The sequence below is a fragment of the Ornithorhynchus anatinus genome, chromosome 3 (assembly GCF_004115215.2).
Source record: "Ornithorhynchus anatinus isolate Pmale09 chromosome 3, mOrnAna1.pri.v4, whole genome shotgun sequence".
In the NCBI taxonomy this organism is placed as follows: domain Eukaryota; kingdom Metazoa; phylum Chordata; class Mammalia; order Monotremata; family Ornithorhynchidae; genus Ornithorhynchus; species Ornithorhynchus anatinus.
Window position 1 is genome coordinate 14,383,995 of NC_041730.1, and position 14,525 is coordinate 14,398,519.

At 47.0% G+C, this 14,525-nt stretch overlaps 1 protein-coding gene across 2 annotated transcripts in view; it reads left to right on the plus strand.

The window, feature by feature from the left end:
- AMPD3 (adenosine monophosphate deaminase 3) overlaps positions 1 to 14,525 on the plus strand; it is a 108,785-nt gene that overhangs the window by 67,559 nt on the left and 26,701 nt on the right. For both annotated transcript variants that reach the window (XM_029059742.2, XM_029059741.2), the window contains exon 6: positions 1,189 to 1,318. In XM_029059742.2, coding sequence (XP_028915575.1) covers positions 1,189 to 1,318 — 130 coding nt within the window. The remainder of the gene's footprint in view (positions 1 to 1,188; positions 1,319 to 14,525) is intronic.

Below are 14,525 nucleotides of genomic sequence, written 5' to 3' on the forward strand. Positions count from 1 at the left end.
TCTGAATGGAACCAAAAGTTGGCCTTGGGTTTGGTGGGGAAATAATAACAATAATAATAATGATGATAATAATGATAATTGTTAAGCGCTTACTGTGTGTCAAGCACTGTTCTAAGCGCTGGGGTAGATTCAAGCTAATCAGGTTGGACACAGTCCCTGTCATTCATTCATTCAATTGTATTTATTGAGCACTTACCTTGTGCCGAGCTCTGCACTAAGCCCTTGGGTGAGTACGATATAACAGTAAACAGACATATTTGTCATTCATTCATTCAATTGTATTTATTGAGCACTTACCATGTGCCGAGCTCTGCACTAAGCCCTTGGGAGAGTACGATATAACAATAAACAGACATATTTCTTGCCCATAACCATTATCTCCCATTATCTCCCGTGGGGCTCCCAGTCTTAATCCCCATTTACACATGAGTTGGGGAAGCAGCGTGGCTCAGTGGAAAGAGTCTGGGCTTCGGAGTCAGAGGTCATGGGTTCGACTCCCGGCTCTGCCGCTTGTCAGCTGGGTGACCGTGGGCAAGTCACTTCACTTCTCTGGGCCTCAGTTACCTCGTCTGTAAAATGGGGATTAAGACTGTGAGCCTCACGTGGGACAACCTGATGACCCTGTATCTCCCCCAGCGCCTAGAACAGTGCTCTGCACATAGTAAGTGCTTAACAAATACCAACATGATGATGATTAACTGAGGCCCAGTGAAGTGACTCGCCCAAGGTCACACAGCAGACAAGTGGCGGAGCTGGGATTAGAACCCAGGTCCTTCTGACCCCGAGGCTCTGTGGAAAGACGAGGGGTGAGGCAGGCTGCTGTCCGGCCTGTCCGCCCCAAGCTTTTCCCTCTGGCCTGAGACCTCTCTCTCCTGTTGGACCAAACTGGATTTTCAGCTGGTCCCAACCTCCGCCCTCCGCCCCTCCGCCACTCAGCGGCTCATAAATCTTTTCTGGCCGTTCCAGGGCATCGGTGAATTCCATTCTACCACAAACCCACCAGCCCGCTCCGCCCACCCAGGAAATGAGTCTTACACATCACAGAGACGCACAGTGACAGCTGGGATTGGGGGTGGGAGGTAGGGGAGGTGGTCCACCTCCAGGGTTTGATTCCGATGGCTCTCACCTGTGGTTTTTCTGCCCCTCCCTCTTCCTCCTCTTCCCACCCGCAACTTCCACCGCTTGCAGGAAAACCTACTGTCACCGAAGACTGAATTTTTTGGAGTCAAAGTTCAGCCTCCATGAGATGCTAAATGAAATGTCCGAGTTCAAAGAATTGAAGAGCAACCCCCACCGAGACTTCTATAACGTGAGAAAGGTGCGTGCCCGAGTTTTCTCCGGTGTCCCCACAGGCCACCGAGCAAGATGTCCTCCATTCCCTGCTTGCTCATTTTTCTTTCCTTGGATTTATTGAGTGCTCACTGTGTGCAAAGCACGGTAGTAAGCAATCGGGAGAGCACACAGATGCATTCCCTGCCCACACGTGCTTACAGTCTAGAGCGGGAGGGGCACTCCTTGAAATGTTATGTCCTTCAGAGGTGTGTTTTGAGTAGCTCTCATTCCATAGAGAAGGAGAGCCCGGGCTTGGGAGTCAGAGGACGTGGGTTCTAATCCAGCCTCCGACACTTGTCTGCTGTGTGACCTTGGGCAAGTCACAACTTCTCTGGGCCTCAGTTACCTCATCTGAATAATGGGGATTAAGACTGTGAGCCCCACGTGGGACAACCTGATTACCTTGTATCTACCCCAGTGCTTAGAACAGTGCTTAAGTGCTTAAGAAATACCATAATAATAATAATGGCCACGCTAACATGAAATCAGCTCACCGGCCATAAGTGACAAAGCATGATTCATTTTGCATCGGGCCTGCCCAGTTCCAAGAGGTCAAATAAGCAAAGGAAAGAAGAGCCGTGTACGTTTCTTGGGGCCGGAAAGTATAATTTGCCCTGTCACATCCAGCACGTTCTTTGCGCAGTGCTGAGTGGTTGTTTTTCCAATTTCTTCATCTGTGATATTGGAGCTCATCTTTTAATCTACTCATCAGTGACTTGTCTTTTTTAGAAGTAGCAGGGGAAGGGGGATCTCAACCAAAAGGAGAGATCATTCAAAATCAGCCTAGAGTCTTGTTTTCCTTCTCTCTTCCACTGATGCATATTTTGCTTCCTCCCTCACCCCAGTTTGTGCCTAGCTAACTTAAGGAGACCGTGTCAAGCACAGTGTTAAGTGCTGGGGAAGATACAAGATAGTAAAAGTGGGGACAGTACTCAGACTCTAAGATGGAGGGAGGAAGAACAGTACATTAAGAGAGCTGGAGGGCTGACTCGTTTGAGTCTCTTTCCAATTAACTTTCCAGTTAGAGAAGCAGCGTGGCTCAGTGGAAAGAGCACGGGCTTGGGAGTCAGAGGTCATGGGTTCTAATCCTTGTTCTACCACTTGTCAGCTGTGTGACTTTGGGCAAGTCACTTAACTTCTCTGGGCCTCAGTTACCTCATCTGTAAAATGGGGATTAAGACGTCCCACATGGGACAACCTGATTACCTTGTAACCCCCCTAGCACTTAGAATCCAGTGCTTGGCACGTAGTAAGTACTTAACAGATGCCATTCTTATTATTAATAAAAATGATAATGATATTTGACATTTGTTAAGCATTAAGTATCAAGCACAGTACTAGGCACTGGGGTAGATACAAGAAAAGCTGATTGGACACAGTCCCTATCCCACATGGGCCCACGGTCTAAGTAGGAGGAAAAGTAAGTATTGAATTCCCAGTTTACAGATGAGAAAACTGAGGCCCAGATAAGTTAAGTGACTTGCCCAAGGTCACACAAAAGTCAGGTGGCAGAGGCGGGATTAAGAACCCAGCTCACCTGACTCTAAGCCCTTGCTTTTCCAATAGAGTACACTGCTTCTCTATCGACTGTCTCATAATAATAATATTGGTATTTGTTAAGTGCTTACTATGTGCAGAGCACTGTTCTAAGCGCTGGGGTGGATACAGGGTAATCAGGTTGTCCCATGTGAGGCTCACAGTCTTCATCCCCAATTTACAGATGAGGTAACTGAGGCACACAGAAGTTAAGTGACTTGCCCACAGTCACCCAGCTGACAAGTGGCAGAACTGGGATTCGAACCCATGGCTTTGGGGGGCCTACAGGTTCCCCTCCATTTGAGCCTGTAAAATTAGGGTTTTTTGTCACTTTCCTGTCTTAAGATCTGGGGAAAGTCTGGCAAGAGGTATTCATTTAATTGTAATTCATTCACTCATTTTTATTGAGTGCTTATTAATAATGTTGGTATTTGTTAAGCGCTTACTATGTGCAGAGCACTGTTCTAAGCGCTGGGGTAGACACAGGGGAATCAGGTTGTCCCACGTGGGGCTCACAGTCTTAATCCCCATTTTACAGATGAGGGAACTGAGGCACAGAGAAGTTAAGTGATTTGCCCACAGTCACACAGCCGACAAGTGGCAGAGCTGGGATTCGAACTCATGAGCCCTGACTCCAAAGCCCGTGCTCTTTCCACTGCGCCACGCTGTTATTCTGTGCAGAGCACTGTACTAAGCACTTGGGAGAGTACAGTATAATAATAAACAGACACATTCCCTGCCCACGACAAGCTTATAGTCTAAGGGAGACTCCAACAAGGTTCCTGTATTTGCCTTTGTACGTTCTGGGTTGGGAGAGATGTCAAAATCTGGTTCTTTTGATGTTGCCCATTGGGGCTCTTTTAAAGTGACCATTCAGAAGGTTGAAGAAAGTGAGACACCTAAGACTCAGACCTTATTTTCAAAGGAAAATAAAAGACAATTATGACTTTCTTCTCTTTGGCCACCCTAAAGAATTTTTAAGCTGCAGAATAATAATGGTGGCATTTGTTAAGCACTTAATAATAATAATGATGGCATTTGTTAAGCGCTTACTATGTGCAAAGCACTGTTCTAAGCACTGGAGAGGTTATAAGGTGATCAGGTTGTCCCATGTGGGGCTCACAGTCTTCATCCCCATTTTACATATGAGGTAACTGAGGCACAGAGCAGTTAAGTGACTTGCCCAAAGTCACACAGCTGACAGGTGGCTGAGCCAGGATTTGAACCCATGACCTCTGACTCCCAAGCCCGGGCTCTTTCCACCGAGCCACGCTGCTTCTCACTTACTATGCGTCAAACACTGTTCTAAGATCATCAGGTTGGACACAGTCCCTATTCCACATGGGGCTCCCAGTCTCAATACCCATTTGATAGATGAGGTAACTGAGGCGCAGAGAAGTGAAGCGACTTGTCCAAGGTCACACAGCAGGCAAGGGCCGGAGCCGAGTTTAGAACCCAGGTCCTTCTGACTCCCAGGTTCTATTCACTAGGATTTAATATGGTTCCCAATTGTGTATTCTTTCCCAGTGCTTAGTTGAGTGCTCTGCACACAGTAAAAGTTTAATAAATATTGTTACTACTTATGCTAAAGTGTAGTTTCAACTAAATTAAAGTAATAAAGTACTCTTCATGAGGGAATGGTTTTCAACATGGTAACTTACCTATTGAGGCCTGTAGTTTTAATAGTAGTGATAATAAATAGAGAAGCCGTGTGGCTTAGTGGCAAGAGCCCAGGCTTGGAAGTCAGAGGTCGTGGGTTCTAATCCCCGCTCTGCCACCTGTCAGCTGTGTGACTTTGGCCAAGTCACTTCACTTCTCTGGGCCTCAGTTCCCTCATCTGGAAAATGGGGATGAAGACTGGGAGCACCAAGTGGGACAACCTGATAACCTTGTATCTATCCCAGCGCTTAGAACAGTGCTTGGCACATAGCAAGCTCTCAACAAATACCATCATCATTATTATTAAATAGCATTTGGTTTGCTTCTCTTATGCATATCTGGCTCCTCTCCCTCATCTCCTTTTTGGAAAAACAGCAAAACGGAAATATTATCCTTGTTCTGATATCGTTTCTAATGCTAATGTATTTTCCCTGCCTGAGTCCTCTTTTGTTTTGGTGGGGTTTTTTTTGCCTGGTGGCCCCCAGAGAAGGATCAGAGTTATTTTGGTTATTATCTGATTAATTACCCATCGTCATCATGTCCAGGACTAGACTCATAAGTCTAATTAAGTTCTGCTTGTCTTTCAAAATTGCCCGTCTGATGCCCTGGGCTTTCTGTTCAGTCTGGAGCCAAGATCTTGAAACATGCTCAGCCTAAGGATTAGCTTGAGTGGTGGGCAGACTGACATCTACTATTCCACCCTGGCTGGGAGAGTTTTGTCTTGTTTTTTTACGGTGTTTGGCAAGTACTGAAAATGTGCCAGGCATTGTTCTGAACACTGGGTTAGATGCGAGGTTGGACACAGTCCATGTCCCCTGTGGAGCTCACAGTCTTCATCCCCATTTTACAGTTGAGGTTACTGAGGCACAGAGCAGCGAAGTGACTTGCCCAAGGTCACGCAGCAGTTGAGTGGTGGAACCGGGATTGGAATCCAGGGCCTTCTGGCTTCTAGGCCCATGCTCTAACCATTAGACCACGCTGCTCTTCATGGTAGTCCACAGATTGGACTGTAGAGCAGAAGAGGGTCATAGTTGCTAGGGAGTTATTAGAGGACCATGAGACATGTTCTGGGCCCAGATTCTCATAGCTGGTCTATCATTATTAGTTGTTAACAATCAATAGTAATGCCACTATTCTTAATAATAATAAAAGTGGTATTTGTTAGTGCTTATTATGTGCCAAGCATTGCACCAAGTGCTGGGGTCTACACAGATCGGACACAGTCTCTGTTCCTCATGGGCATCACAGTCAGAGGGAAAACATCCCCCTTTTATGGATAAGGAAACTGAAGCTCAGGAAAGGTAAGTGACTTGTCCAAGGTCACACAGCAGACAAGTGGTGGAGCCAGAATTAGAAACCAGGTCTCCTAACTCCCAGGCTTATGCTCGGCCCACTAGGCCATGCTAGTTCTCCACTGGATTGCAGACTAGAGATGTTTGCCTAGAGAGAAGCGAAGAGTGCTGAGGGAAAATAAAGCCAACCTGGGTATCTCAACCAGTCAATTTATTGAGCGTCTACTGTGTGCACTCAACTCAGAGCATGGGAGAATATGATAGAACTGGGTAGACACTAACCCTACCTTCAAGGAGCTACAATTCACAGGGGGAGACAGTAAATTACAGACAAGAGGAAGAAGGAAAAGAGGGTATATATGGAAAATATGTGGGCCGGTAGCTTTTTGGACCTAATTTTAAGGCTGCTGTCACTGTAATTGTGGAACACAGGAAGTATGCAGAGGAGGAAATTCACAGGTATAGAAACTCTTAGGTCAATAACAACATTTTTTTCCCACATGAAGTAACTAACTGAACTTTGGAGAAGCAGCATGGCTTAGTGGATAGAGCACGACCTGGGAGTCAGAAGGATGTAAATTCGAATCCCAGTTTTGCCACATGCCTGCTCTTTGACCTTGGGCAAGTCACATAACTTCTCTGGGCCTCAGTTACCTCATCTGTAAAAAATGGGGATTAAGAGTGTGAGCACCATGTGGGACAGGGACTGGGTCCAACCTGCTTAACTTCTACCTGTCCCGGCACTTAGAACGGTTCTTGGGACAGAGTAAGTACTTAACAAGCACCATAATAATAATTATTATCATAGGAAGCATATAATAGAGATAGAGACATTCACAAACATTTCATTTAAAAATGTTTGCTTCGCATACAGCCCGAAAGCTCCCACATGGAGCTCAAAGTTTAAATAGGAGGGAGAACAGGTATTGAATCCCCATTTTACAGATGAGGAAACTGAGGCCCAGAGAAGTTCATCGACTTGTCCAAGGTCACACTACAGGCAGATGGCGGAGCCGGGATGAGAACCCAGTTCCTCTGAATCCCAGGCCCGTGCTCTAATAATAATGTTGGTATTTGTTAAGCGCTTACTATGTGCAGAGCACTGTCCTAAGCGCTGGGGTAGACACAAGGGAATCAGGTTGTCCCACGTGAGGCTCACAGTTAATCCCCATTTTACAGATGAGGTAACTGAGGCACAGAGAAGTTAAGTGACTTGCCCACAGTCACACAGCTGACAAGTGGCAGAGCTGGGATTCAAACCCATGACCTCTGACTCCAAAGCCCATGCTCTTTCCACTGAGCCACGCTGCTGTAGGCTATGCTGCTTCTTCCTTTTGCCCCATCTTCCAACCGCTGAGGGTTGCAGTTAGTTTTCAATCTACTTTCCTCCACTGACCTGCAAATGGGGATCCTTTCCAAGAGAAGGGTAGATGCCAACTGCCATATTTACCGAGTGCTTACTATGTGCAGAGCACTGTACCCAGCACTTGGGAGAGCACACTACAACAGAATGAGCAGATAAGTTCCCTACCCACAACAAGTTTCCAGTCTAGATGGGGAGACAGACATTAATATGAATAAAAAAGTAATTTACAATATATAATTTAAAGATCCGAACATACGTACTGGGAGGCTGGAGAAGGGGCGAATATCAAATGACTAAAGGTCAGAAATTCAAGTTCTTAGACCTCGCAGAAGGGAAAGCGAACTGGGAAAAACTGGGACTGGGAATTGCGGCTTTGTGTTTGTGGCTGGTGAGGATAGATGGCTTTTCATGTTATCATACTGGACTCTATCTTAATTGTTCAGATTGTGAGTCCCTTGTGTTCTGTTAACTGTCTTAATTGTTCTTTGTGTGACTACCCCAGGGTTCGGTACAGTGCTTTGCCTATTGTAAGCCCTTGATAAATGTCAGCGATCCTCACTATAATGAGGAGCCCTAAGGCAAAATTTGTTGAAGATCCTGACAATAAAGCGTGTCGGTTGAAACGGGCCAAGAGTGAATGACTCATCACCCAGGACCAAGTTCTGGTTTTCCGGGGGGCCTGAGGTACTGGAACGACTGTAAATCCACCCGTCGTTGATAATCGTGGTATTTCTTAAGCGCTTACTTTGTGCCTGGCACTGTACTAAGCACCGGCGTGGGTTCAAGCAAATCGGGTTGGACATAGTCCCAGTCCCAAGTGGGGCTTCACAGTCTCAATCCCCACTTTACAGAGGAGGTAACGGAGGCCCGGAGGAGCGAAGGGACTTGCCCGAGGTGACGCGGCGGACAAGTGGCCGAGCCGGGATTAGAACCCATGACCTTCGAAAGGAGTCTTCTGCTGTGACTGCGGGCTAGGCCTGGTCAGATTAAAGGGTTTAGCAACCCTGGGGAGTCAGAGATCTGGGGCAGATTTACTCATCAGGGAGGATGGACTGGATTTCTGGAGGAGATTGTGTCATCTTCTATTCCGGATGGCGCCGAAATTGGGTCGAGCCTCATCAGTCTGGAATGGTCGGTTGGGCGTGGTTCTGCCCGAAGGCAGGGTGATGGATTAGATGACCTTTTAAGGCCTCTTTGGAGCCCTGGGTACCTGGGGTTCAGTGGTCGCTGATGTCGGTGGGAGGAGAAGCGAGTGGGGCCTGCCTGGTTGAGCTTTGTGGGAAGCGGTGTGGCCTAATGGATAGAACACAGGCACAGAAGGACCTGGGTGCTAATCTGGCTCTGCTCCTTGTCTGCTGTGTGACCCTGGGCAAGTCGTTTCACTTCTGCGGGCTTCAGTCCCCTGTAAAATGGGGATTGAGATTGTGAGCCCCTTGTAGTATTTATAGAGCACTTACTATGTGCAAAGCACAAGACCAAGACCGTGGGAGAGTACAATAAAATAGAGTTAGCAGACACATTCCCTGCAGCACGGCATAGAGGATAGAGAGTCAGAGGTCAGAGAAATAAATGGGAAGAAGCATCAGCTCTCCGGCTTTTATTATCCATAAATAATTGTTGTCAGCCTTCCCCGTTAATAGTCTAGCTCCTCTAGACTGTAAGCTCATTGTGGGCAGCGAATGTATCTGTTATATTGTTCTATTTACTCTCCCAAGCGCTTAGTACAGTGCTCTGCACAGAGTAAGCTCACAATAAATGCGATTGACTGACTTGTAAGCTCCTTGATGGCAGGAGATGTGAATCCTGCTGCCATCGAACTCACCCAAGCAGGTAGCTCGGTGCCTAGCACTCAACGGGTGTTCGATAAAAGTCACTGATTGATCGATTTGGTCTCATGGAAAAAGCACAGGTCGAACTCGGCCACTGACCTGCCGCGTGACCACCGACAAATGACTGAACCGTGCTCTGCCTCAGTTTCCCCATCTGCAAAATGGAGATGATAAGACCAGCCTCTCCCTTCTCTGCAGGGGTGTTGTGAGGACAAAATGAGCAAGTTGTGTACAGCACTTTGGGAGAACAAAAAGGTTATGGAAATTATAGGTACATTCAGTCCTCCTAGAAGGTGGAGTTAAGTTTCCGACAAGCCGAGGGTGAAGGAAACCCTGTTCTTTACGACCTGCATTGCTCAGTTGTTTCTTCTCACATTGCAATTGTGTTCCACCCAGTTGTCAGAGTGTCTACCAACTCTGTTGTACTGTACTCTCCCAAGTGCTTAGTACTGGGCTCTGCATCTAAGTGCTCAATAAATGTGACTGACAAAAAAAAAAAAAAGAGGAGGATAATTCCCTAAGAGCATTCCATCTGGAATGTGTAGTAAAAATTAGCATCGTGAAAGAACTGGGTGGATTATTATAAAATAAATAATCTCCCAAAGGGATCGTGAGGCAGTGGGATTTAAGCCAATTGATTTGTTTTTGTTGTTCATCATCATCAGTGATCTTTTTTGCGTGACTACTGTGCGCAGAACACCGTACTAAGCACTTGGGAGAGTTGGTAGACAACGGAGTTGGTAGACATCTTTCCTGTTGTTGTTTAGGATTATGTTCTTCCCCTTGATTTCAGATGTTTTTCAACTAATGGTACTTACTTAGTGCTTACTATGTGCAGAGCATTGTACTAATATTAGCTTGGGCATCAGTGGGTCCAGTAGAGAAGCGGTGTGATCTAGTGGATAGAGCATGGTCCTGGATATCAGAAGGACCTGGGTTCTAATTCTGTCTCCGCCACTTGTCTGATGCTGCGTGACCTTGGCCGAGTTACTTCACTTCTCTGTGCCTCAGTTCCCTCGTGTGTGAAATGGGTATTGAGACTGCGAGCCCCATCTGGGACATGTACTTCCATTCATTCATTCATTCATTCAATCATATTTATTGAGCACTTACTGTGTGCAGAGCACTGTACTAAGCTCTTGGGAGAGTACAGTACAATATAATAGGGAGACACATTCCCTGTCCACAATGAGCTTAAGTCTCGGGGAGGCAGACATTTAAATAAATAAATCAATAAATCCTGATTAGATGCATCTACCCCACTTCCTGCTATAGTGCCTGGCACATATTAGATTGTAAGCCCGTCAGTGGGTGGGGATTGTCTCTATCTGTTGCCGATTTGTCCATTCCAAGCGCTTAGTCCAGTGCTCTGCACAAAGTAACCGCTCAATAAATACTATTGAATGAATGAATGAACATAGTAAGCGCTTAACGAATACCGTAAAAAATTAAAGGAGGACCCGCTGAAGACCCAGAGCCCTCCCCTTCGGTCTTGACTTTATATTCTAGGAGAGAAAATTCCCCACACTCCTGGGGCTAGAGCTCTGCCAAGAGGGGTGAGGGAAGGCAGCAGCACAGAATAAAAATAGGCATTCCCGGGATTTGTCGAGGAGTTTGCCCGGAGCCCGGGCATCCCGAAATCCACTGCAGATGGAAAACATTTCAGTAATATATTTGATCCCCAGAGAGGGTTGGTTGTCGTGCCACTTCTGGAATCAGATGATCTAAGAAAATGCTTCTTCAAGTGAGGTCCAGTTGGCTGTTTGCAGGCCTGTGGGCGGGGGGGGGGGGTGTTGGGGGGTGGTCTTGAGTATGCTGGGAGTAGGAATGGGGCAAGGCGGGAGTCCAGCGGGGAGCGCTTCGAGGGTGAGAGGTGCCATGCCGATGAGCTGATTCGGGTCAACTGACGGCCAGCTGCTGCAGTCCGGCTTCCTCTCGCTGACGGGTTTGACCGACAGCTCTACCTGAGAGGGGATTTCCCAAGAAGGCGGGGCTGGGCGGGAAGGGAGGCAAGACTGAAAGGGGAAGAGGTTTGGTCTTAACTTCCTCCTGTTGGGGCCAGGCTGTGAGCAGCTGGGATTGGGAAAGACTGGCAGCGGGACCCCAGGGAAGAGAATGGTACATTCTGTGGACTCTGGCTTCCGGGCCAAGGGTGTTCATTCGGTTCATTTGATCGTATTTATTGAGTGCTTACTGTATGCAGAGCATTGCACTAAGCATTTGGGAAAGTACAATATAACAATAAACGGACACATTCCCTGCTCACGATGAACTTAGAGTCTAGAGGATAAGCTTAAGATCCAGAGGATAGTGGAAGTGCACATGGTAAGCGCTCAATAAATACTATTGAATGAATGAATGAATGAATGAACATAGTAAGCGCTTAACGAATACCGTAAAAAATTAAAGGAGGACCCGCTGAAGACCCAGACCCCTCCCCTTCGGTCTTGACTTTATATTCTAGGAGAGAAAATTCCCCACACTCCTGGGGCTAGAGCTCTGCCAAGAGGGGTGAGGGAAGGCAGCAGCACAGAATAAAAATAGGCATTCCCGGGATTTGTCGAGGAGTTTGCCCAGAGCCCGGGCATCCCGAAATCCACTGCAGGTGGAAAACATTTCAGTAATATATTTGATCCCCAGAAAGGGTGACACATACTCTCTCTGTTTCTGTCTCTGTCTCTCCTTCTTCCCCTCTCCACCTCACCAGGGCAGATTGGATTTGGGGAGCTCATTATGGCTTAACACCAGCCCTCCTAAAGTCAAAAGGCTTTGAACCCCACTTTTACCTTTAGAGAAGCAGCATAACGTAGTGGATAGAGCATGCGCCTGGGAGTCGGAAGGCCATGGGTTCTAATTCCGGCTCTGCCGCTTGCCTGCTGGGTGAACTCAGGCAAGTCGCTTCACTTCTCTGGGCCTCAGTTACCTCATCTGTAAAATGGGAATTGAGAATCTGAGCCCCATGTAGGACAGGGACTATGTCCAACCCAGCTCTTAGTACAGTGCCTGGCACATAGTAAGTTCTTAACAAATAGCATAATTATTCTTAATTATTATTACTATTATTACCTGAATCTGCCATCCTGGCTGAGATTACATCTAAAGGGGCGTTCAACTGGGAAGCAGCATGGTCTAGTGGGTTGAGCACAGGCCTGGAAGTCAGAATGACCCGAGCTGTAATTCCAGTTCTGCCGATTGTCTGCTGTCGGTTGACTTTAGTCAAGTCACTTCACTTCTCTATCCTTCAGTTGCCCGTCATTGGGCAGGGATTGTCTCTATCTGTTGCCGTATTGTACATTCCAAGCGCTTAGTACAGTGCTCTGCACATAGTAAGCGCTCAATAAATACTATCGAATGAAGGAATGATTAGCGCTATCTACCCCAGGGCTTAGTATAGTGCCTGGCACATAGTGCTTCACAAATACCATTAAATATATAAAAAACCCCAACAACCTTTCAGAGGCTATAAGCAAACTGGGGGAAAAAGAAGCCATCCACCTTCACATGTCATTGCTCTGGCTTTCTGCTCTATTAGAAGAGCAATCAGGAGGGGATGCAGTCAAGCACAAAGAAATTTCCCCACCACTTATCTGTTGTGTGTGGCCTTGGGCAGGTCACTTAATTTATCTGTGCCTCAGTTTTCTCAACTGTAAAAATGGGCTAAATCCTAGACTGTGAGTCCCAAGTGGAACAGGGACTGGGTCCAAACAGATAACTTTGTATCTACCCCAGTGCTTAGAACAGCTCACTGTGGGTAGGGAACGTGTCTGTTTATTGTTGTATGGTGCTCTTCCAAGTGCTCTGGAGAAGCAGCGTGGCTCAGTGGAAAGAGCATGGGCTTTGGAGTCAGGGCTCATGAGTTTGAATCCCAGCTCTGCCACTTGTTGGCTGTGTGACTGTGGGCAAGTCACTTAACTTCTCGGTGCCTCAGTTCCCTCATCTGTAAAATGGGGATTAAGACTGTGAGCCCCACATGGGACAACCTGATTCCCCTATGTCTACCCCAGCGCTTAGAACAGTGCTCGGCACATAGCGCTTAACAAATACCAACATTATTATTATTATTATTATTACATAGTGGGTGCTTAATAAATGTATTGAATGAACGAATACAGTCCTCTAGACTGTAAGCTCGTTGTGGGTGGGGAATGTGTCTGTTATATATAACAGCTATGCGATGATGATTCAGGGCTACGGTGGCTGATCTGCAGCAGATCAAGAGCGGCCAGATAATAGTAGTTATTATTCTGGGTCCCTCTGGACCCAGAAATTCTCAGTGTGGGCAGGGCTGAGGAAACCCATCCGTCAGCCTCCAGCCGCCTGCTCCGATAGGCTGTTAGTTACAGGGACTTTGGGTATAAAGATAGCGTCTTGCATTTGAATGGTTTGTCTACTTTTAGCTTTAGTTTCTGATGGTTTGAGGTTTCTAAACTTCCTTCCTCATCACTGTGCGTGTGTGTGTGTGTGGTGTTCTGCTTCCTTCGACTTGTCTGTCAGAGCCGACTGTCAGCCAGGGTTGGAACTCTTCCCCTAATCAAATGAGCTCCAGGGCCTTAGCTGATGATTGTTACTTACTGAGCACGGCCACATATCCGTGGTTGAAATTAGCGTCGGTTTGAAACGATCATTTTCTCCCTTTCCACGTAACGAACCCTCCTAACCAAATATCAAACCGGACAAGGATCAGGCCCCGTTTAAGTGGGGATATCTCCCCGTGGGTCTTGGAGAATTTGGGGTCACAGCTATCTTTGGAATTCCAATATCCCCAAACCCAAGGTGTATGTCAGGGGGCAGGGGAGGGCTCTTCTTCCCATTCTCTCCCCCAAGCCGGAGCGGGCTATCAGACTGGAAAGCATAAGCAAGCCCAAGAGACTCTGCTCTATTTAAATCCGAGTTGTGGATAGAGCACGGGCCTGGGAGTCAGAAGGTCATGGGTTCTAATCCCGGCTCCACTTATCTGCTGTGTGACCTTGGGTAAGTCACTTAACTTTTCTGAGCCTCAGTTACTTCATCTGTAAAATGGGGATTGAGACTGTGAGCCCCATGTGGGACAAGGGACCGTGTCCAACCCGATTTGCTTGTATCCACCCCAGCGCTTAGTACAGTGCTTGGCATATAGTAAGCACTTAATAAATACCATTTTTATTATTATTATTCCTGGGGGAGGATGTGCAGGGCGGGGGTGGTGAGGAAGGCAGAGTTTCTGTAGTGGAGGCAGATGGGAAGGACCTCAGCTCTCCTGGACCTTTCCTGCCGCTGTTAGAACCGGGCTAAGTATCCCCAGATTGGCTCTGGAAGAGGCTGTGGATGGACCTTTTTGGGTCTGCCCTGAAATTAAGAAGGAAAAGGGAGAAGCAGCATGGCCTGGTGGAAAGACTATAGACTCTGGACATTAGACTGAAAGCTTGTTGTGGGCAGGGAATGTGTCGTTACATTGTTCTATCACACTTTCCCAAGAGCTTAGTACAGTGCTATGCACTCAGTAAGCACTCAGTAAAAACAACTGACTGACTG